Source organism: Pelophylax lessonae, assembly GCF_965119305.1.
Source record: "Pelophylax lessonae genome assembly, chromosome: 3".
In the NCBI taxonomy this organism is placed as follows: domain Eukaryota; kingdom Metazoa; phylum Chordata; class Amphibia; order Anura; family Ranidae; genus Pelophylax; species Pelophylax lessonae.
The window spans coordinates 198,988,708-199,011,815 of NC_138770.1; the positions used below are offsets into that span (position 1 = coordinate 198,988,708).

The 23,108-nt window shown below is 45.5% G+C and overlaps 1 protein-coding gene across 8 annotated transcripts in view; it reads left to right on the forward strand.

Annotated features, from left to right (window-relative positions):
• Positions 1 to 23,108, forward strand: part of SNED1 (sushi, nidogen and EGF like domains 1) — a 444,915-nt gene that overhangs the window by 183,546 nt on the left and 238,261 nt on the right. For all 8 annotated transcript variants that reach the window (XR_014225094.1, XM_082252243.1, XM_082252240.1 and 5 more), the window contains exon 8: positions 6,311 to 6,424. Coding sequence is in view for 7 of the 8 variants with exons in the window: in XM_082252243.1 (XP_082108369.1) it covers positions 6,311 to 6,424 (114 nt within the window). In the remaining variant the exon portion in view is untranslated. The remainder of the gene's footprint in view (positions 1 to 6,310; positions 6,425 to 23,108) is intronic.

Consider the following 23,108-nt stretch of genomic DNA (forward strand, 5'->3'; position numbering starts at 1 on the left):
AAGACAGAAAGAAAAAAAAGCATTGAGGAGATTGGGACAAATGTACTGCCTAAGTAAGGCACTACAAACCTGTTGATCTGTTGAGCTGTTCAGTGTTGTCTGAAAGAGCCATCCTAGTTCTTATCTTGGACCACAGAAGGACTAGCCTTTATGTTGTAGAGATCTGAAAGTGGGAGTGGTTGAGTAGTTTAGTCAAAGACACTGGGCAGGGCTGAAAACACTCAGTCCACAGAACTGTTAAGTTGTGAGCCCTTAACAGGTAAGCTGCATTTCTGGCAGGTCAACCAGTATTTTTCTATACTTGCTGGTTCTTTTAGGGGGAAAACATTGCAAAATTTCAATATATTGCATTTTTTTAATGCTGCCTTAAAATAAAACATAAATGTGAAAAAGTGCTATGGTATGTTATTAGTGTCAAGGTGCCAGGAAATCAGACCACACAGGAATGCAGGTAAAATAAAACAGTTTATTGAAGCAATCAACAATAAACGCAGGGCAAGAGTGAGGAAGGGAGATCAGGAACAAGTCCTGAAGCGTGTAGTCTTCCAAGCCAGGGTCGAGTCCAGAAGCTGTTAGTCTGCCGATGCGGGGTCATCTGCCAATGCGGGCTCGAGAGCCAGGAGAGTCGTCAGCCAAGCCAGGTCATGCGTGGAGGAACACAGAGAACAGAAGACTGCTAGCAGAGATGCACCTTGGAGCACAAACGCAAGGGCAAGAACTGCAATTCATCAGGTGATAGATATAGTCAGGTGTGCAACATTATCACTGTACGACACCCAGGCAGCAGGCAAGTGATGATGCAATCAGAGTTTATAAGAGGCAGCAGTCTGCACATGTCCAAGATGGCTGCCAAAAGGGAGGCAAGGTAAGACCTTGACAGTTAGTTTAAGCAGAATATATATAAATTGTGGAATGAGAGCCAGCGTTAGAGCTTAGGGCCCCACCCTCCCAAGGGGGTCAGTGTGTGAAGGGAGCCGTGAGAGGTGCTGGCGTGAACCAAATTGTCCAGGTCAGGACAGACCAAGGCCCGAGCCTGGGAAAGAGCCATGAGGGACAAAGCAGCTGGGAAGCTGCAAGGAAAGACTCAGAGCTGAGGTAAAGCGTCTGTGCATGAACACTGGGATGTGTTTGATGGTCAGGAGGACCAAAAGGTACTAAGGGTTAGAAGGACCAAGCGGTGCCACGAGAGAGCCAGGAGGCTGAATGTATGTTGCATTGATGGTGAGAACCCCTTGTGTGGGAAGATATACCTGTGTGAACTTTTGATGTTCGTTTAACCTTTTTGCTGCCAGGGCTTGCGCTCCACATTTGAACGTAGCGGGTCGAACCATTTTTGCAATTTTTCCATTGCTTTTTTATTTTTCTCATACAGCTTTTAGAGTATGTAAAAGACCCATATATTTTCTGAAAAGCATGTGGCCAGTACACTAAAAACAATGTGCTACTGATTTTTAGGGCACAATTATATTTACGCAAATATTTATCAAAACAGTATTTTTGCTAAAAATAAACTAAAAATCATCATTAGCAGATAAAAACACAGCACATTTTACAAAATTCCTACTAAATGTAAAAGTTAGCCTGTAAAGAGTTAATAAATAACAAATATTGGTAAATTTTTAAAATTGTGTCTATTTGCAAAATGGTGAAAATCGAACATACGCAAAAATGTAAATATACAAATTTCTCTAAAAATATATAGGTCTTCATTTTTCACTTCAGAGTTTGTTAAAGAATCCCAAACCATACATTTTCTGAAAGCACATGACCTGTAGAATATTAGAATAAAAATATGGTGCTACTGATCTTAAGGCCCTGCAATATTTGCGCAAATGTTTAGCAAAACATCATATTCGCTAAAAATACTCTGAAATTATTATTAGCAGATATAAACAGCAAATTTAACAAAATTCCTGCTAAATTTCTATTAAATATAAAAGCTAAACCTGTATTGAGTTAGGAAATAACAAACCACATATTTTCTTAAAGCACATGACCTGTCAAGCATCTGCTTGACAAAAATGTGAAAGGGGCTTTTTTTTTTTTTACAATTATATTTGTTTATATTTTTAATTTTTTTTTTTTTTTTGGAGGGAGTCTTTGGTGAGATATCAGAGGTCTAAACAGACCCCTGTTGTTTCTTTTTTGAGACAGAGAAAGGGACTGAAGATAGCCCCTTTCTCTGCAGCACTTTACATGAATGAATAAGGAGTCTGTATAGAGAATCCATATCCATTCATAAACTGACAGATTTTATTACACAGTTTATTATACACAGTTATCAGTGGACACAGGAGCTATCAGTAGTGATCGCTGCCTGTGTCCACTAAACTACAGGGAGGGGGCTTGTAAATATGTTTACCAAGCCCCAATCTCACCCACCGTTGCAAAGCCCCCCTCCTCTCCCCCGCTCTCAAGCCTATCATCTTGCCGGAGCTTAGTGCGGGCAGCAGCTGCAGGTGGTGGAAGGGGAGGAAGGGAATGCAGAGAATGCCGACCAGAGCAGAGGAGAATGCAAAAGCCATTGCGGGGGGTGGGGGTTCAGAGAGATGGGGGGACATAGTGTGATCCCCTCTAGGCTCCTGCAGCATCTGAAGCCAGTGAGATTGGCAGAGGAGGAAAGCCGCCTTCTTGTGGGTAGCCAACATGTACTGTGACATACTCAAGCAGAGCATGATCCCCTCTCTTCAAAGACTGGGGCTCAAGGCAGTATTCCAACATAATGACCCCAAACACACCTCCAAGACGACCACTGCCTTGCTAAGGAAGCTGAGGGTAAAGGTAATGGACTGGACAAGCATGTCTCCAGACCTAAACCCTATTGAGCATCTGTGGGGCATCCTCAAATGGAAGGTGGAGAAGCGCAAGGTCTCTAACATCCATCAGCTCTGTGATGTCGTCATGGAGGAATAGAAGAGGACTCCAGTGGCAACCTGTGAAGCTCTGGTGAACTCCATGCCCAAGAGGCAGTGCTGGAAAATAATGGTGGCCACACAAAAGAGTGACACTTTGGGTCCAATTTGGACTTTTTCACTTAGGGGTGTACTCACTTTGGTTGCCAGCGGTTTAGACATTAATGGCTGTGTTGAGTTATTTTGAGGGGACAGCAAATTTACACTGTTATACAAGCTGTACGATCACTAATTGGTTGTGGAGGGGGAGAGATTGGCTTGAAAAAAGAACCTGGGATATATTAGCACCTTCCCCATAGAAGTAAACATGTAGAGAAAGGAGGGGGGGGGGGGGGTTCCAAGTCTACCCAAATGGGTAGAATTAGAACCAAAGGGGATTTAAATGTGCCTCTGGAAAAAATGTTTCAAAAATTGAATTCTTTAAAATTGATAACAAAATTATTAAATATACATTAAAAAAGACATACATACATAATATTACAGTATATGTGATTATACCAGAAATTACATATATCGTAAAGAAGACCATCGAATCATTGCATTTTGGTGAGCCCACAGGGGCTACATGTAGATCAAACTGTTGCTGGAACTACGCGTTTTGCTACCAATGCTTCGTCAGGCTCCAGCTGTTTGAGCACATTCGCAACACATATACATAGATAGTCTAAAGATAAGTAATATAAAGATTCTAATCTTTATATTACTTATCTTTAGACTATCTATGTATATGTATTGCGAATGTGCTCAAACAGCTGGAGCCTGACGAAGCATTGGTAGCGAAACGTGTAGTTCCAGCAACAGTTTGATCTACATGTAGCCCCTGTGGGCTCACCAAAATGCAATGATTCGATGGTCTTCTTTACGATATATGTAATTTCTGGTATAATCACATATACTGTAATATTATGTATGTATGTCTTTTTCAATGTATATTTAATAAATTTTGTTATCAATTTTAAAGAATTCAATTTTTGAAACATTTTTTCCAGAGACACATTTAAATCCCCTTTGGTTCTAATCCTACCCATTTCTGTACGATCACTACTTTACGTTGTAGCAAAGTGTAATTTCTTCAGTGTTATCACATGAATAGTTATAATAAAATATTTACAAAAATGTGAGGGGTGTACACACTTTTGTGAGATACTGTAGATCACATATTATTAAGACTGAAACCATCCATACGTTATGGTATACACACACTCATCTGTCTCTGTCACATACACACTCAGTAGGGATGGATACTACATTGCAGATTCATACATGGAGACATGGCAATAGATCACAGATTATGCAGACCGTAGTCAAGGAACAATATATTAATTGGGGAAACTGCACCAGTTTGTCTGTATCACAGACATTCTTTTATTAACATACATTTATCTTTTAATATCGTTGTTTTAAATAACTTTTTTATAAATGCTCATCGTAGCACAGTAATAATTTTAACTTTGACTGTCATACTGTACATGTGGGAATTGCATCATTCCTGGTGTCCCTGGGCTCTGATGCCTTCCCAACTTATGCACTTCAATATTCTACATCCATGAGATCAAGCTGTTCTCTGATCCCAATGTTTGCTACAGAGGCGTAACTAGAACCTTCAGGGCCCTGGTGCAAGAAAGCATTAGGGGCCCCCCCAGACCCCCTGGCCAGGGCCCTTCCCTTCAAGTCTGGGGCTCTTCCCACTGATTCTGGGGCCCTTTACTCTCGTTGCAGGGCCCTTTATCACGGTCCCGCAGTGGGACCCTTTCACAAGTTCTGCAGTGGGCCCCCTTCCTGCCATCTTGGGGCCTCCCCATGGTGGTGGAATGCCAAGGCCCAGTTGCAAGTGTGACCTTTGCAAGGGGCCCAGAGACAGCAGAACACAAGTGAACTGGAATCGGAGGGGCGGCAGGGGCAGCATACAGAGGAGCCAATCTCCTCCCTTTTCCTCCTGCAGCTACAGGAGGAAAAAGGAGGACAGTGATTTCTCTACATGCTGCCCCTGCTGCCCCTCCTATCCAGCTGTACAGGGGTGCTGCATAGGCCCCCTAGAGCATGGGGCCCAGTTGCAATTGCAACCCCTGCAACCCTGTAATTACGCCCCTGGTTTGCTATTAGCTAGACACATCTAGATCAGAACAGATCACTAATCTAGTATGGCCACATACACTTCCCAATGATAATAAAGAGACCATTAGATCACCACTTATTTTCTTATAAAATGTTCGACAACACATAACCACGAGAAAATGGCCACAATAACACACCAGGAAAAATGGCCGCCACAATACAAATAGAAGAAAATGGCTGCCCTAATTTCAATCACTTTTACACTATATAAGGACACAGAGTATGCCGTCCGTTATCCCCTGACGAAGTCAGGTGTGCGTGATGCAACGCGTAGGGTGTGAACAGAGTTGAGGCATACCGGAAGTTACGCTGGAATACAAGTTTGCTACTTGTGGAGTAAATGTACATTTTTCTGTGAGAAAAAGTGAGTAAAAAAGCAGTCTTAACTAAATAAACCTAAAAGAACCATTACTACAGTATATGGAGTCTCTTTTGCATACCCAACTAACACGGACCACATCGGGAAGTACCCCCAGGACCACCACAGAGTAGATACCACTGACCATAGAGATCCACCAGCCTGTTAGATTAAAGGAGGCCCCTTAGAGGCAGGAGGAGACACACCAGCCGCTAGGAACAGCTATTAACACATGCTGTTACCTTACAGAAGTAAGGTGAGCAGCTTGAGAGCACCTAGGATCACAACATTTGAAAGAAGAGACACAAGACAACACATTTTTCATAGTGAAGGGATACACTTTTATTTAAAACACATCAGATTGTACTGTATTTCTAAACAGAGCAATATATTTTTATTCCTTATGCTATTGTATGATGTTCTTATATTAGTCACTACACATTGGTAGAGGAATGTTATTTGAGCACTATTGTATTGTAACTTGGTTAGTATATTTGTTATTATTTGAGTCTTGGGGACCTACATATATTCAGTTTTTCAGGTCCCCGGTATATATATTTGTCTACTCCACATTAGATTGGAATGAGTACCAATCCTAAAGAACTTTATCAATAAATGCATGATGTCACAATCCTTTGGGTTTATATTTATGTTTGGCACCATCATTGTGCATTTTATGTATTGATCACATTGAGCTCATCCACAATAACAGCGCAGCACAAACACTGTACAATATTCACTACCCACCTAGCCACGGATTAGCTATACGGTGCTTGCGGCAGTTACTGTAACTACTCCAGCACATTTAAAGTGATAGCGCGGGAGTACTTGCATTATCACATACCGTTTGTATTGTTTCTGCCTGTTTGTAGCCTCATTAGCAAATATTTTAGTAATTTCACAATGTTACCTTTCTGATTTCTAGAGATCAGACCATGTTCTTCTCATCCTTGCTTGAATGGAGGGATATGTGAGGATTTTGAGGATACATACAGCTGTCGGTGTTCTTTAGGATTCACTGGAGCACATTGTGAAACTGGTAAGTATACAGCAATCCAATGACCAGCTGATAACTGTAGTGATTGCCATTCATTCTGATTTCAGATCATTGGTCTTGTATCACACTAGGTTTAGCTAGAATAAGTCAGTTGAATGACAGGGGATAAGAGAAATAATAAATAATAGCATAATAAAAAGCTATTGTACTACCAGTAATTGCACATTTCTTCAGTAATATACTGCAATAAGATGGCAGTGGTATATCAAATTTAATGTTGTGTACTGCTTTCTTTCTCATTCATTAAGAGGCACAGGGTTAACAAGAGGGTTTTAGTACTACCTACAAGAGATTGGAGACTTACAAGTTGTTAATCATCCAGATATAACCTCTCTTACTCCCATTAGGCTTCAGTTTTATGCTAGTACCTTAAGAAAATAGACAAAGATATGCAAACCCTTCCCAAGAGACTTTTTTCTGCTTTATCAAGATCCTTTTTCCTTCAGTCAAGCTCCCATTCTTACTGCAGTCAAAGATCTAATTTCTTACAGTTTTCAGGATTGGTTAATTTTTGCCATAGCCTTTGAAACTGTAGCCAAACCTCACCATGCTGAAGATGTGGGAACGGCTTCTAATGTGACTCTGGGACACTGGGCTCTAAACGCAGCATTTTTCAGATATCCAGTGTACTGTGTGAGTCAACTGAAGAGCGCTTTACAGGTCCAGGGGTCAGATACACCTGCCAGCGGAACTCTGTACATGAAGACTCTTCAGTGAGTATGCCCACAGGTGGAAGGGTCAAATTTCCTAGGTTCTACTCTGGCACGTTCTGGTTTGAGTATGTTTTGGAGCTGCAGGATGCCTTCTGGACCACTGCTAGCGTAAGTCAAAGGGTCTTGCACTTTTGCAGTCTGTCATGTGGTTTATGTATTACTCTCCTTGGCTGTGCCCACGCTGAGGTTAATGCCTGGGACTCTGGCTGCAACACTTCATGTGTCGAAGGGATAAGGTCGGAATTTGGCACCCTGTTTCCGTCTTACTAAGCATGCATGGCCACCCCCCCTCCTGTGTTTGCACCCTTTCACGCTATTTCCTACACATCACCCAAAGCCTGCACAACTCCTCTGAAAGATAAGCCATGGGCTCCCTTGTACCTAACAGTGGTCACAGACAGCCTCATAACCCCACCCCTGCAGCTTATTTTGAGTACCGCTTGTGGGACCTGCGATCCTATACACTTGCAGTGTGTCAGATCATGACCGCAGTGGGAGTTATCCTGCGTGCTCTCACAGCTCCTGACTCACTAATAACTCTGGGGCAGCTTGCAACGCCCCTGCCCAAGGGCCTGATGCTGACAGCCTGAACAGTTTTTCTTGCTGAGTCTTCACATTCTTTGGAGTCTTCCCTATCTTCTCCAAGTGTGACTGCTTTTTTGAGCACAGGGTGTAGAGCCTAGGGCAACTTACCGTACAATTGTGAACAGACACAATTAGAAAGAATAGGATTCTGCGTAGTCAGGTGTAGGTAAACAGACGGAAAAACGCTGCGTGAATGGAGACTTAAGGAATAATTTTTTTTTTTTTTTTTTTACTTTGCAAAAGGAAATGTATAATGGTTTTGTACATATTTTGTTTCTTTATTTATTAGGACAGGACTAAAAAAAGATGAAAAACATATATATTTTTTTCCTTATTTCAGTCAGGTTTAAAAAAATATGAATATTATGTCATCCTGTTATCACAAAACATAATATCTTAAAGTGTAACTAAAGACATGTTTGTTTTTCTTAGGTTTGGTTAGATTGGAGAGGGATTAGACCACTTGCCAGTTTTTTTGCTGTATGTGCCCCCCAATAAGGGGTCTCAGCCCCTCTATATGTCCTGTCTACCGTTATCATTGAAAGTAAAAGTAAATGAAAATCCCAAATCTTGGATTGATACCAGAACAGTAAAAGAGGGGAAACTTAGGGGACATTAGTTCTGGTTGCAAAGCCAGGATTCCCTCACTTTGGAGGAATTTCTTCTCACTTCCTGTTTTGGCTATGGGACACAAATGACAAAAAAAAAAAACTGACAGGGGTTATACCCTCCCTTACTTTATCCAAAATGATAAAAACGGGTTGCCTTTAGTTGCACTTTAAACTGAAATTTACACACAAATTTGAATAGGAATAATTCACCCCTTATGAGCTCAGTCTGAAGTTTAAATTAGAAGGAGCCAACCTTAGAAGGGAATTATGTTTGCTGTTCTGTCTTTTTAGCTATTCTATAGTGCTCTGGGAAATCTTTCTAATGTATTATGTGTTTATTTGTAAAGCAAAAATGTATGGTATATATAAATATGAGCAAGCACCAATAAAAAAAGTTTTAAGAATTGTATAAAGTAAAGGACAACTGACCCAAAACCATAATAGCCTCTCTTTAACCACTTAAGCTTCAAAAGGTTTTTTTTGTTTTTAGTTTGAGGTATGCAACAGAACACAATAGTATGACATGCCATAACATTATGAAAAATCCATTAACAGAAACATACAAAATGCATACAGACAAGAATAAAAAGTATACTAGAAATGAAATGCAACATTAAAAAAACCATATTGATGTGATATAACTAAAATCTAGCAGCCAACACACCCTTAGAAAAACTACCTTGTATTGTGGTAGAAAATTTATAGGACAGTACTAACATGTCCATACTAAAAAGGTGGGTACAACCAAAAAATACAATGCCTCTAGAAGGCAGGGATACCACTCCCTAGACCCAGAGCAGTAGTTCCCTGAAGTCAGTGCATGCCGGATAGTTTTTCCAGTAATTTTAGTGTAGAAAAGTAGACACCTAGGGTGTCGAAAAGAGAAAAGAGAGAGAGAGATAGAAAAAAAAGGGAGGGGTACGGAGGGATAGATGCCACGAGGAGTTTAGGTCCAAGAGGAAGCAGCCTTGAGTTAAGAATAGGTTGAATATTCATCTAAAAAATGAAACTTGTCCAATATAATCAGCGTGTATTATGTTCCTCCATTTTGTCCCTGAGGGCAGCCGTCAGGCATTCTAGCTCCGAAAGGTTTTACGCCCTTCATGACCAGGCCATTTCTTGCAGTTCAGCACTGCTCTACTTTAACTGTTGATTGCACGGTCATGCAAAGCCATACTCAGAAAAAATGTATAAAATGTTTTCACACAAATAGAGGTTTCTTTTGGTGGTATTTTAGTACCGCTGGTTTTTTTTTATTTATATTAAAAAAAAAAAAAATTTCCTGACAGTCTCCATGGCAGCCTACGTGTGGGTTAACCCCGCCTCCTCTCCAATGGTGACACTTGAATCCCCTTTGGCTTTTAAACTGTGCGGTGCTTCATATGGCCGATGGATATCCTGACAGGGTCTGAAGATTTTCACTTCCTCCATGGCAGCGTATTTGTTATGTTTATATGTGTCTAAAAACTTTCTTTCTTCTATCCCTGGTGTCCCAATGGCGGCTGGAACGCTCTCTGCATTCCAGCCATCTCCTTCCTGCTCCCCCTTCCGCACAGTCTGGTGGACGCCTGCGCAGTAGGGGTTCGGAGCTCCGTTCCCGGCTCGCGCATTCGCAGTTTGCCGCAAAGAAAGCGAGGCCTGGTTCGCGCATGCGCCCTCGCGATCGCGGCCAGGTCACCGCTGACGTCATCCTGGCGTGAAATTTAACCGGCTGTCAGCCCCAGTGCTATTGGGAAGCACTGTGGCCATAGCGACAACTTCCCTGTGCCTTTATCCTGTATGATCCAGGTATGTGGGGACTGGGGGCCGGATGCTGTATATAATGGCGGTGTGGAGAAGGGGGGGGGATGGATGGATGGTTGAGAAGACACCTTATGGTTCTCTTTACGTTTTATGATCCATTGTATTTCTTTCCCTTGTCAGTTGTGGTTTTGCCTGAAACATGGATCCTGCGCCCCGCCCCCTTGTGGCCAGCCCTCTCACAACAGGTGAGTGCTGGTACATTTTAGGGGCGCATGGAGGGAGGGATGCTGGCTCATGATTCATGGCTAAATCCTGTGTCTCCCTGGATTTCTCTTTCTCCCAGCTCCTCCAGGTCTGATCAAGAAAGAGACCCTGTCAGGCCACGAGGAGAATCTTCTTCAAGGTCAAGATGCCATGAGTCTCCATCAGGGAGCAGGCTTCAGAGGAGACACTCAAATTCCTCCTCCAGACACCGCACACACCGCCACAGTAGCCATACGGCCTAGAGAGCCTGTTGGGGTTGTGGGGCGCATGTCCCGGAGGACAAGTCCCTTTGCGAGCCCTGTTTTGCCCCTGCATCCGGTGAGAGAGAGTCTGAAGATCAGAGGTTGGAGTTCCTTGTGAAGCGGGTTGTTCAACAATCCCTGAAAGAGTGGGGTGCAAGTCCCACACCTGGGCCTGCTACTTCTAGCTCTCCTGCTGAGGCCCTTGAAGACCAAGGCCCCTCTCAACCGAGCTTCACTTCCAGCAAGGCCTCCCTATCCTCTAAGTTAGCAAAGCTGTATCCCTTTAAATCAGAAGATGTCAGTCACCTGGAATCGGCTCCTCTGGTTGATGCCGCAGTTACCAGACTGGCGAAGCAGGTTACTCTACCGCTGGACGATGCGGTTTCCTATAAAGATCCTCTGGACAGGAAGATGGGTCTAGATTTGAAAAGGATCTATATCACGGCCGGTGCGGCCTGTAAGCCTGCGCTAGCATTGGCAGCTATGTCTAAGGCCATGGAAACCTGGGTTTCTGACGTGGAGCTGAAGCTGAGAAGTGTTTCTGAAGATGCAGTGGAGAATTCTCCCATTCAAGAGCTCAAGCTAGCTTCAGTTTTTTTTGTTGGGGAAGCATCCATCGATGTCCTACGTCTCCTATACAGAACAATGCTGTACTCTGTTACAGCCAAACGGGCCCTGTGGCTGCGCCCCTGGCTGGTAGACCCAGCTTCCAAGCAAGCTTGGTGCAAGATTCCTTTTAAAGGCTCTTCCCTGTTTGGGAACAAATTGGATAGCGCCATTACTAGAGCTACGGGTGGAAAATCAAGTTTTCTTCCTCAGGATAGGCGCCTCTTTGGTTCTAAGAAACCGCAACCAAGAAAACAGTTTGCAGAGCGTTCAAGAGATGCCCGCTCATACAGGCCTGGGCGAGACTATAGGAGAAACTGGAAAGGAGGTCAGGCATCTTCCCATAGGACGGTCATTGGCTCAGCTCCTTCCGGGCAAGAAACCTCAAAGTCTTTCTGGGATTGGGCCCGTTCAGACATGCCAGGTGGGGGTACGCCTGCTCCACTTTCAGCGTGTCTGGGCGGCCTCAATCTCAGACTTCTGGACCATCAAGACAGTGTCCACAGGACACACATGGACTTTTTTGACCTGTTCCCAGGTTCATTCCCACCCGCTTACCTTATCAGGACGAGAAAAGAAGTGTTTTGCTTCCAGGAGATTGGCTAGCGTCATAGATCTCAAAAACGCATATTTCCACGTGCCTGTAGCAGTGAACTTCCACAAAGACCTCCGCTTCGCGATAGAGCATCGGCACTTCCAGTTCATCTGCCTTCCTTTTGGCCTGTCTACATCCCCAAGGGTGTATCCCAAGGTCCTTCTGGCTGTGGTAGCTCTAATCAGGACAAAAGGTGTACGTCTACATCACTACCTAGACGATCTCCTACTGTTGTCCCAAGACAGAGATCAACTTCTGTCCCACAGGGATCTGGTCACTGCGACTCTCATGGAGTTCGGATGGTTGTTGAATCTACAAAAGAGTCATCTGGAACCTACTCAACATCTGGTCTATCTAGGGGCTCAGTTCTACACCGTTCAAAATACACTTTCTCTGCTTCTAGAGAAAATCCCGGTGGTACGGGAGAGGATCCGTCCGGCCCTCTCCTCCTCCTTTCTGACGGAATCCCAGTGTCTCAAGATCATCGGCACTATAGTCTCAACGGCCCCTATGGTCAAGTGGGCGCTATGGCGAATGCGGCCTTTTCAAAGGGGCTTCCTTCTTCAGTGGAATCCGGAAAAACACGAGCAGCGTATCTTTATTTCCCACAGTATGAGAAACAGCCTGTTATGGTGGCTCCAACGCAAGAACCTGCTCAATTGCCATTCCTTAGTTCCCATCTCCTGGGTTGTCATTACAACAGACGCCAGCATCTCTGGTTGGGGAGCCCATTGCATGGCAGAAGTGGCTCAAGGGAAGTGGCCTTCACAAGCCCACTCCCTGGTCTCCAATATCCTGGAGCTCCGTGCGGCCTTTCTAGCTCTTCAAGCTTTCCGCCATCTGATAGAAGGCAAATCCGTGCTTCTCCGAATGGACAACACCATGGCAGTGGCTTACGTGAAGATACGTGAAGAGGCAGGGCGGAACCAGAAGTCTCTCCCTTATTCAAGAGTTAGACCCAATCATGACATGGGCTCAGGCCCATCTGGCCAACATCTCGGCAGTCTACATTCCAGGGCCACAGAATATCCAGGCAGATTTTCTCTCCAGAGTCCAGTTGAATCACAACGAGTGGTCTCTCCACATCAACTCATTCAAGTGGATTCTGTCACTAGGGGTCTCACCCGAAGTAGACCTGTTTGCATCTCCCTGCAACCACAAATTGGACCAGTACTTCACACGCAGTGAGTGTCACCAATCCTGCGGAGCAGATGCTCTGACCGACAGATGGGAATTCAGCAGGGCATATGCCTTTCCGCCGTTTCCCATTATCCTCAGATTTCTACAAAGACTCCAAGCAGAAGATGTGGAGATCGTCATGGTGGCCCCACATTGGCTGAACAGACCCTGGTTCCCACTTCTCCTGCAGCTCAGTTATCGGAACCTGATTCCCCTGCCTCTCATACCAGACCTCCTCTCGCAGGGGACGACATTACGCCCCTGCCCTGCTCTGCTCCGGTTAACCGTCTGGTTCTTGAGAGGGAGAGGTTGGAATCCCTCGGATGCCCTCCTGGGGCAATCCCTACCTTAATGAATTCTAGAAGACCAAGCACGAACAAAGTTTACTGCAGAGTCTGGGCTAGATTCTTAGAATTCACGTATCCGGAGGGAAATTCTTCCTCAGAATTTGGAGTTCAAGAAGTTCTGAAGTTCCTCCAAGCGGGACTGGATAAATCTCTCTTGGTTGGGACTCTCAGGGTTCAAATATCAGCCTTGTCTGTATTTTCAGGGTTCCCCTGGGCCAAGCATGCACTTGTACAACAATTTTTCAAAAGTGCGGTCAGACTCAGACCTCAGAGGGAACCAAGATTTCTGAAATGGGACCTTCCTCTTGTCCTTAACGTCTTTTCAAGAACTAGTTCAACGGATCCCATCTCTATCAGAGAACTTACCATTAAAACAGCCTTTCTGGTGGCAATCACTTCAGCCAAGAGGGTCTCTGAGATCAGTTCCTTTGGTCATAAAGAACCTTTCCTCACGTTCTTTCCGGATCGAGTGGTCCTAATTCCGATGCTCGATTCCAATCCGAAAGTGACATCGGTTTTTCATGAGAACCAGGAGATTGTTCTTCCTACCTTTCGGTCTTCTGAAGATAATGAACCTCATCCCTTGGATGTAGGGAAGACTCTAAGGGACTACCTTCAGTCACCAGCTTCCTTCAGGCAATCAGATAATCTCTTTGTCCTCTTCTCAGGCAGAAATAGAGGAAAACGGGCCTCGTCAAGGTCTATTGCAGCTTGGATTGTGTCTGCTATTCAACAAGCTTACAGTGTAGAGGGTTTGGCTCCTCCGGAGGCGGTGACAGCTCACTCAACGAGAAGCATCTCAACATTCTGGGCGGCCTCACATCATGAGATATGGGTGTTATAGGGTATGGGCGCTACTTCTGGTGTCTATTGTATTGTTCTAAACCACTGGAAATGTGTCTACAGTGGTGTTATGCATATAATACCAAAAACGACATACTTATATATATATGTATACACACACGGCTTAAATTATACAGCTAAAATATAAAAAAAATTAAATATAAAGTGCTTTGGTGCTCAGTGCCAAAATTTAATATATACTGAGTGATATATTGAAATTATGCTCAGCTAAATAATTAAAGTGCTATAGTGCTTAATGTGCCAAATGTGTGAAATACAGATGTATTATAAAATATATTAAAAGCAAGAAATAATGTGAATGCTGAGCATGTTATATAAAAGTGCGTAGATAAATGTAAGTGCTGTAGTGTCAAACTGGAGAACAAATAAATATCCCCAAAAATGCCAAGTATAATGGATAAGTGAATAAATAAATATTGCACAAATATTGCCGCTTAAGTTCAATAAGAAGTTCAAGTAGAAGCCTAAGGTAGTGCTAGTGTCCCAAGTGTATAAGAAGCCAAAAGGGAAAGTGATGCGATATTCCTGTGCTTTTAATCCTTACTCAGCTGTGCACGGTGCGGTGATCCAGTGCCCCTATAAGAAATGCACTCACCACAATGCTTTCCCCTGAAAAGGGGTAGCGAGCTTTGCACAGCAATATAGATGTTTTTTTATAAATCCTGCGATATCCCTCTGTGAGTCTTTCCTTGCCTATGGATCTAGGTCAGGTCCAGGTTGTATGGATGCCTCCACGCTAACCCCTCGGTCCCTTCCTGGTGTAACCGGGTTTCTCTCAAATGGTGCCCCACAAGAAGGAAAATAGCCCGACCATAGTGTAGTAGTTCAAAGGTAATATTTAATAAATAAAATATCCACTTACAGTGAAGATTGTGACAAACCGCGATCCCGCTCGGTAAGCGTGCAGGCCGGATGTCTGGGTTACTATGCGTTCCAGTCCTCGGAACCACACTAGCGGAAGTGATGGAGTGACGCACGGTCCAGCCAAATGCGTTTCGTCAGCATTGACGTCATCAGGAGCTACGTCACTCCGTCTCACTCCCGCTTATATACCGTTTGGTAGCTAGGCAACCCCATTGATCCTTTGCGCCGCGGCCATTTTGTTGAAGCCGTTACCATCGCCAATTAGTTTTATTCTTACGGAGCAATTATTTTGTAGTTGAAGACTTCAACTTGGATTACACGTCTATTACGGGACCCAGTATTTTTAATTGATGTAAACGATCGTGGGTTTGCTGATGTTACACCGCAGGATATGGTCCGCCACATAGCAAATATACCATTAATAAATAAACACAATATACTTTAATAAAACGACAAATAAATGATAAAACAACAAATAATTAATAATACCAAATCAATTACTAAATTAGGTGATTAATTTAATATTAAAATTAATATATCTAACATTAATGAGGAGGAGGGATTATAAGACATTTGGATAAATGTACTGTAGTAATGAAAATCGGAGAAGTATAGTGTCTCATGTCATGTTTGTAAACGTATTAAGGAGATGGTAGCAGAGCTTATATAAAAATTAATAATAAATAGCATAACTTAATTTCACCACATATAGGGAGTGCCCTACATGGTAGTAAATAGCATAATTAAATTTCACCTCATATATGGGGTGACATGCTAGATTACAAAGGTGATGTTAATATATTTATAAATAATTTTTAGATAATGTTTAAAATAAAATCAGTTGGGTAAACAGTAAAATTCAAATATTATTGGAATAAATATTAAAAATTAAAATAAATATTTAAAATATATTGGGGATGGCGGGCTTTTGGGGTGACCCATTTGCGGCACATTCTCCGCGGAGGGGTCCTGCTACCATTTGCGCAATTGCAGGAGCGCTTTTCCTTACCCGACCACATGACATTCTACTACTTCCAGTTACAACATGCGCTGCGGGCTCAGGCTGCCACGGGACAGCTCCACCTGTCCCCTACTCCTATATTCTATCTTATGCAACAGTTTACTGACACCAAAGGGTTCATATCTAGCTGCTATTCCGCCCTGCTGAGCGCATACTTAGAAAAATACCCTAGCAAGGCCTGTGATCACTGGAGCACTGATGTGGGGGAGATCCCGGGAGAGCAGTGGGAGGAGGCCTTAGAATCAGTCCGCACGTGTTCTTTGAATGTTTCGCACCAGGTGTCTCAGTTATACATATTACTTAGGGTCCACCACACTCCTCTGAAACTGTACTCTATGGGTGTCCGTGACGACGATATATGCGGTCGTTGCCAAAGGGAGGTGGGTGACTTAATTCACCTGTTGTGGCGTTGTCCAAAGCTGCACAGGTACTGGACTGAGGTGCGCTCTGCTATTAATAGTACCCTGGGGATAGATGTGCCTGGGGACCCTAAACACTGCATTCTGGGCATTCTGGACCAACAAGTGGAGGACAGACATCTGAGGGAGGCGGCCTCTCGTGCCCTGTTTCAGGCTCGCTTACTTATATTGCGACTATGGACTGCACCTGAGCCTCCGACCTTTCGGATGTGGCTAGAGCAAATCGGGGGCACCCTTAGAATGGAAAAGGTTATTTACCAACATAGGGGATCTTCACAAAAATTCTCTAAAATATGGGGTGCTTGGTTGAATTGTCCGGGAATGGCCCCTACGGACCTCATCATGGACCGTTTACTGTCTTAAACGTGTAAATATGGGTTGGGGTTGCCGGTGGATGATTGCTAGTTACGTTGGGAGTGGATTGGAGGGCCGTGATAATGATACTGTTTCAGGCGCTGTTGTTGGGGGTTGTCTGCTTCAAGGGGGGGTTGTGATGTACTTGTTATGCACACTATTCTTTCTGAGGTGATGGTGATTTTATGTTGCTATGCCTGTACAGTGTATTGCAGTTTTCATGTGATGCTGTGATTTTCTCTCAATAAAGATGTTTTCTGATTTAAAAAAAAAAAAATATATTGGGAATTTTTTCATGTGACTTGATCAAAAGAAATTGCTATAAACTTGATGAAAGGAGATTGTATGGGAAATTATGTAAGTACAGAACTTGATTATACTATTTAAGAAGCCAGACTAAGGTCACAGTTATCAATTCATGAAAATATAGAAATTTATGTAAAATGTAGTTTTATATGGTAAAAAAGGTGGTAGGTTATCATATAAAATAGATGGATTGGATAAAATTTAGTAGGTAATATCTTAATAGGGGGGGGGGAACTGTCATAGGATGGGGATCACTAATAAAACAATTAAGGGTCACTGATAAAACAATTAAGATCTATATCGATATTGAGGCCTTCAGGCTGTAGGGTATTAAGCAAAAAAATCCACTTTCGTTTTGGGAAACCCGGATTCTTTTGTTACTTCCTCTCCAGTGGTCTTTCATCCTATCTATACCATAAAACATCATTTGTCTGGGATCTCTGTTATGTGCCTCTCTGAAGTGTCTAGACACACTATGCTTTGTAAAGCCCTTTTTTATGTTGGCAATATGTTCTTGTACCCTAACATGTAGTGGTCTTGTGGTCCTTCCCACATACTGTAAATTACATGGGCATACTAGAACATACGTGACATAGTCACTTTTACAAGAAATTAGTTCTTTGATTTTGTATTCTTTTCCCGTGACAGTGGATCTAAAAGAATTCCTGTTCTGGGGTTGATATTTGCTCCTTCTACAGGCTAAACAATTTTGGCATTTGAAAAAGCCTTTTATTTCAGGACATATTTGTACGTCCTTAGGAGGGTCTATAACGTTGTGGACTAACCTATTTCTGAGGTTTGGTGCCCTTCTATAAATAAATTTTGGTTTGTTAGGTATAATCTTTTTCAATGTTTTGTCGGATTTTAATATTTCCCATCGTTTTTTGATGATATTCTCAAGGTCCTTGTACTGTCTGCTAAATTCAGTAATAAACGCTCATTCCATGTTCTTATGCCTGTTATTCTTCTTTATTATTCCTTTTAAAAGGGGTTCTCTATTCATATTTCTTACTTTTTGTTTGAGATGTTCCAAATCATGTTTCTTATAACCTTTTTCTTGGAATCTCTTACTTAAAATGTTAGCCTGTTCATCATAATCATTGATATCACTACAGTTTCTCTTTATTCTTAAAAACTGTCCCTTAGGTATATTTGAAATCCACTTGGGATGATGACAGCTGTTGGCGGGGATATACCCGTTTCTGTCGGTCTGCTTAAAATAGGTTTCTCTTACGTCCTCCGACAGTCGCCGCCTCTTCATATTCGTCACAATGGGGGGTATTAGACTTTGCTCCGAAGGAGTAGCTAGGCAACAGAATATGTTAACATTAAAGCTTTTAACATATCCCACCCTCAAGGGGTGGTCCCCTCAGTCAATACCCTCCTACTTCCTGCAACCATATCTCAGTTTCAATGTCTAGCTTGTCAGGAGTAGCTGGTTCTCTCTGTGCTGGGGCTTTTTGCCCCAGCCTCTGTTCTTATTTTTTGATTTTTGTTTGAGTTTTTTTCTCTCTCTTTACTTAGCTGTTCTTTTTGTCAGCATTAGTTAGTTCTTCTGATGAAGAGGATTATGCGGGCTGGGTCTCGGGCTGATCCCCCTGGTCGCAGGTCGTGGGTCAGTGGCTTCCCAGCCTGCCATCGAGCATTCAGCCAGGTAACGCTCCTGGCGCAGTGAACGACCCATCCCTGTTCAGTGCAGGGATGATTGGTGAGGTGGCTACCTCACTGGACGCTGTGCGGCTTCTTAACCCCCGTTTTTTGCGTCCTGAATGCGACTCTCCCTGCCTCATGTGCAGCGGCTTGTTCGCCTGTGCGGGTCCCCCACGTCATTGAGAGGTAAGTGTATCTATGTGGGGACCTGTATATCGGGGGGTTGTCAGTCTGGGACTGTGTAACCTGCCTCTGTTCACACTGTTTTGTCTCCCTATCACTCTGCTGCATGCTGTGGGCTGCAAGGGGGGGGGGGGAGCTGTGTGACACTGTCTGTGTCAGCCTGTGTTCAGTGTGCAGAGCTGTGTGCTGTGGGGCATGTTTTCTGTCATGTTGGCGCACGATACAGCGATCGCTGCGGCGATCTGCCATGTTTTTTTGCATGGATAGTGTTATCTGCATAACTGTATTGTAGGAGCTGCGGTTTCGGCGCCATTTTGCCTGCGCTCGCTCCGGCCGCATGTTCTACATGTAGACGGCCATTTTCTTGTAGCCTTCACATAAGCTTTAATAGAGCGCCCTGGTTTCATCACTTCCTCTTCTCCTGGGTGCACCGATCGAGGCAGCAGCAGCGGCAGGGATCTCCTCAGGTTTTATCCTTCTGTTCTTCCTATATCCATTGCCTGTGTTCAGTTTATTGTCCCTGTGGGGGTCTCATTGTGCTTGTGTGAGGTGCGGTGGGCTGCGCTCGCCGCGCTTGTTAAAGGGGCAGTTAACCCTTTATTCTCCGGCATATTATATTGGGGCAATGGATTCTCAGGAGGGCAAATTTCCTGCCACCTTGGTGGAAAGCCAGGGGTCTGCTGTTTCCCCCTGATTTGGCCGCTATAGTGGCTGGCCTTGCTGCTCAGGTGCAGATGCTGGTGGCTGCTCAATCTACTAAAAGGCCCAGAGTTTCTATTTCCTCTGATTCTGAGGGTGAAGGTGATGGGGCTGTTATGGCGGTGGTCTCCTTATCAGGGTCCCGTTCCTCCCTGGATCTCGTGGGGTCCGAGGTAGAGGCTGAAGTTGAAGGGGTTGATAATTCTCCCCCTGGCTCGCCTGAAGAGCTTGCAATCATGGTAGCTGGTGGCTGCTCAATCTACTAAAAGGCCCAGAGTTTCTATTTCCTCTGATTCTGAGGGTGAAGGTGATGGGGCTGTTATGGCGGGGGTCTCCTTATCAGGGTCCCGTTCCTCCCTGGATCTCGTGGGGTCCGAGGTAGAGGCTGAAGTTGAAGGGGTTGATAATTCTCCCCCTGGCTCGCCTGAAGAGCTTGCAATCATGGATGAACTGATTGCTTCCATAAAACAAACGCTGCGTTTGCAGGATGAAGTGTGTCCTCCCGCTGCCTTGGCGGCTTATGGGACGCAGAGAAAACGCAGGACACCGCAGGTTTTTCCCTGCACTGATGATTTTCAGCGCGCTGTTAAGGAACAATGGCGCCACTTACGCAAACCTTTTGCTGTACCTAGTAGGTTCAAGCTGCGTTATCCTTTTTCGCCTTCCACTGATGAACGGTGGTGTGTGCCACCCCCGGTGGATCACGCAATTGCAGTTTTAAACAAATCCACTGCGATTCCTGCAGAGGATTCCCCGGTGTTCCGTGATGCCACGGATAGGAGAATGGAGTCTCTTGCCCGTCATACTTATTCTGTTGCGGGTTCGATGCTAAAGGCTCTGTTTGCCTCTCTTATGGCAGCCCAGGCTGTCGCAAGTTGGACGCAGATGCTTAGGCGCGTCCTAGTGGCTGATTCGGCCTCGCCGACGACACTGGCTATGGTGGATCAAATCCATCAGGGTGTCATGTATCTGTGTGATGCGGACTTGGACCTAGTCCCGTTGGCTGCACGTGTACACAGTGTGGCGGTGTTGTCTCGCCGCCTGGTTTGGTTGAAGTGTTGGTCGGTGGACCAGTCTTTGCGTAAAACCTTAGCCAATCTGCCTTATGATGGGTCTCACCTTTTTGGGGAGTCCTTGGATGCTTTGATAAAGGGGATCACCGGAGGTAAGAGCACTCTCTTTCCCCATTTCCGCAAGGCTAAGGGGGCTCCTGGGAAGAAGCATGCTAATTTTCGGCCTTCTCAGGGGTCCTTTCGTGCCTTTCGGTCGCACTACAAGGGCAAACCGTTCAAGGGTCAAGGCTCTCAAAAGAAGCCCTGGTCTGGGAAACAGAAGTCCGGTCAGTCCGGACCCGCTGCCCATAACAGTGCGGCCTGAAGGGGCGCCCTCACCCAGTTCTGGGGTGGGGGGACGCTTGCTCGGTTTTCTTCAACCCTGGTTGGTCCGCGTGCGGGACCGGTGGGTTCAGGAAATCGTTCGATCTGGTTACAAGATCGAGTTTCTCTCTCGCCCGGAGAGCAGATTCTTTCCCTCAAATCTTCAACTGTCTCCGGAGCGTTTACGGGATCTGCACCTAGCGGTGCAGGACCTGAGGGCTCAGGGAGTGGTGGTTCCGGTGCCTTATCGGGACAGATTTCGGGGGTTTTATTCCAATCTGTTCACCGTGCCCAGGAAGGAGGGCAAGGTTCGTCCAATTCTGGACTTGAAGGCTCTGAACCGCTTTGTGCGGGTTCGCAAGTTCCGCATGGAATCCCTGCGGTCGGTGGTGGCTGCCCTGGTTCCGGGGGAATTCATGGCCTCCATCGATTTGAAGGATGCGTACCTTCATATCCCGATCTTCGAGGGTCACCAGAGCTACCTTCGATTCGCCATTGCGGAGGATCATTACCAGTTCGTGGCGTTACCTTTTGGTCTCGCCTCGGCTCCACGGGTTTTCACCAAGGTGCTTGCACCGGTTCTGGCCTTGTTGAGAGCCTAGGGCATCTCTGTCCTGGGGTATCTGGACGACATTCTGGTTCGGTCTGCGTCCAGCCAGGGTCTGGAAAAGGACCTGTCTGTCACGATGCAAACTCTACAGGAGTTTGGTTGGACGATAAATTTTCCAAAGTCGACTCTGAGTCCGTTGGTTCATCTTCCCTACCTGGGAATGATCCTGGACTCGGTCCAGGCGAAGGTCTTCCTGCCGGAAGACAAACTCAGGACTCTTCAGGAGGAAGTCAGGTCCCTCAGGGACGTTCCACACTCGTCTCTGCGGGCGTGCATGAGATGTCTGGGATTGATGGTCTCGGCCTTCGAAGCGATTCCCTTCGCCCAGTTTCACACGCGGGGTCTCCAGGCGGAGATCCTGTCCAGGTGGGACGGGCGACTTCACTCTCTGGATCTTCAGATTTCGTTGAGCCATCGCACCAGAAGGGATCTTCTGTGGTGGCTTCAGTCCCCGATGGTATCGGGGGGCAAGTTTTTTCGTCCTGTCTCGTGGACGGTGATCACCACGGATGCCAGCCTGTCGGGCTGGGGTGGTGTTCTGGGCGTTCTGTCTGCCCAGGGAACTTGGTCGGAGGGGGAGTCCTCCCTTCCGATCAACATTCTGGAGTTGCGGGCAATAAACCTCTGCCTTCGTCGTTGGACGGACCGGCTGCAGGGCTGTCCGGTTCGGGTGCAGACGGACAATGCCACGGCGGTGGCCTACATCAACCACCAAGGGGGCACCAGGAGTGCCCGAGCGGCTCGGGAAGTGGCCGACATTCTGTCTTGGGCCGAGACTCATGTCCCGGCGATAACGGCGGTTCACATTCCGGGGGTGGAGAACTGGCAGGCGGACTATCTGAGTCGCCAGATCCTGGATCAGGGGGAATGGTCTCTCCACCCGGCTGTCTTCCAGATGTTGTGCGCGAAGTGGGGTCTTCCAGATGTGGACCTGTTCGCGTCTCGTCTCAACAACAAGGTGAGAAGGTTCGTGGCAAGGACGCGCGACCCTCGGGCAGACGCGTCGGACGCGTTAGTGGTCCCGTGGCATCAGTACGAGCTGATGTATGCGTTTCCACCGATTCAGTTGTTATCCAGGTTCCATCGCAGGTTGCACTCGGAACGCAGCACGGTGATTCTTGTGGCACCGGACTGGCCTCGCCGGTCCTGGTACGCAGACCTCGTGAATCTGGCGGTCGACGCCCCGTGGCGTCTACCTCTTCGAGACGATCTCCTGTCTCAGGGGCCGATATACCATCCTGCTTTACAGTCGCTGGCTTTGACGGCCTGGCTGTTGAGACCGAGGTCCTGAAGGAGAGGGGTCTCTCCCCTGAGGTCATTCATACATTGGTCAACGCGAGGAAGTCTTCCTCGGGGAAGGTTTACTACCGAACCTGGAAGGCCTATTTTGCCTGGTGTGAGTCCAGGGGGTTTTCACCCCGCACGTACTCGTGCA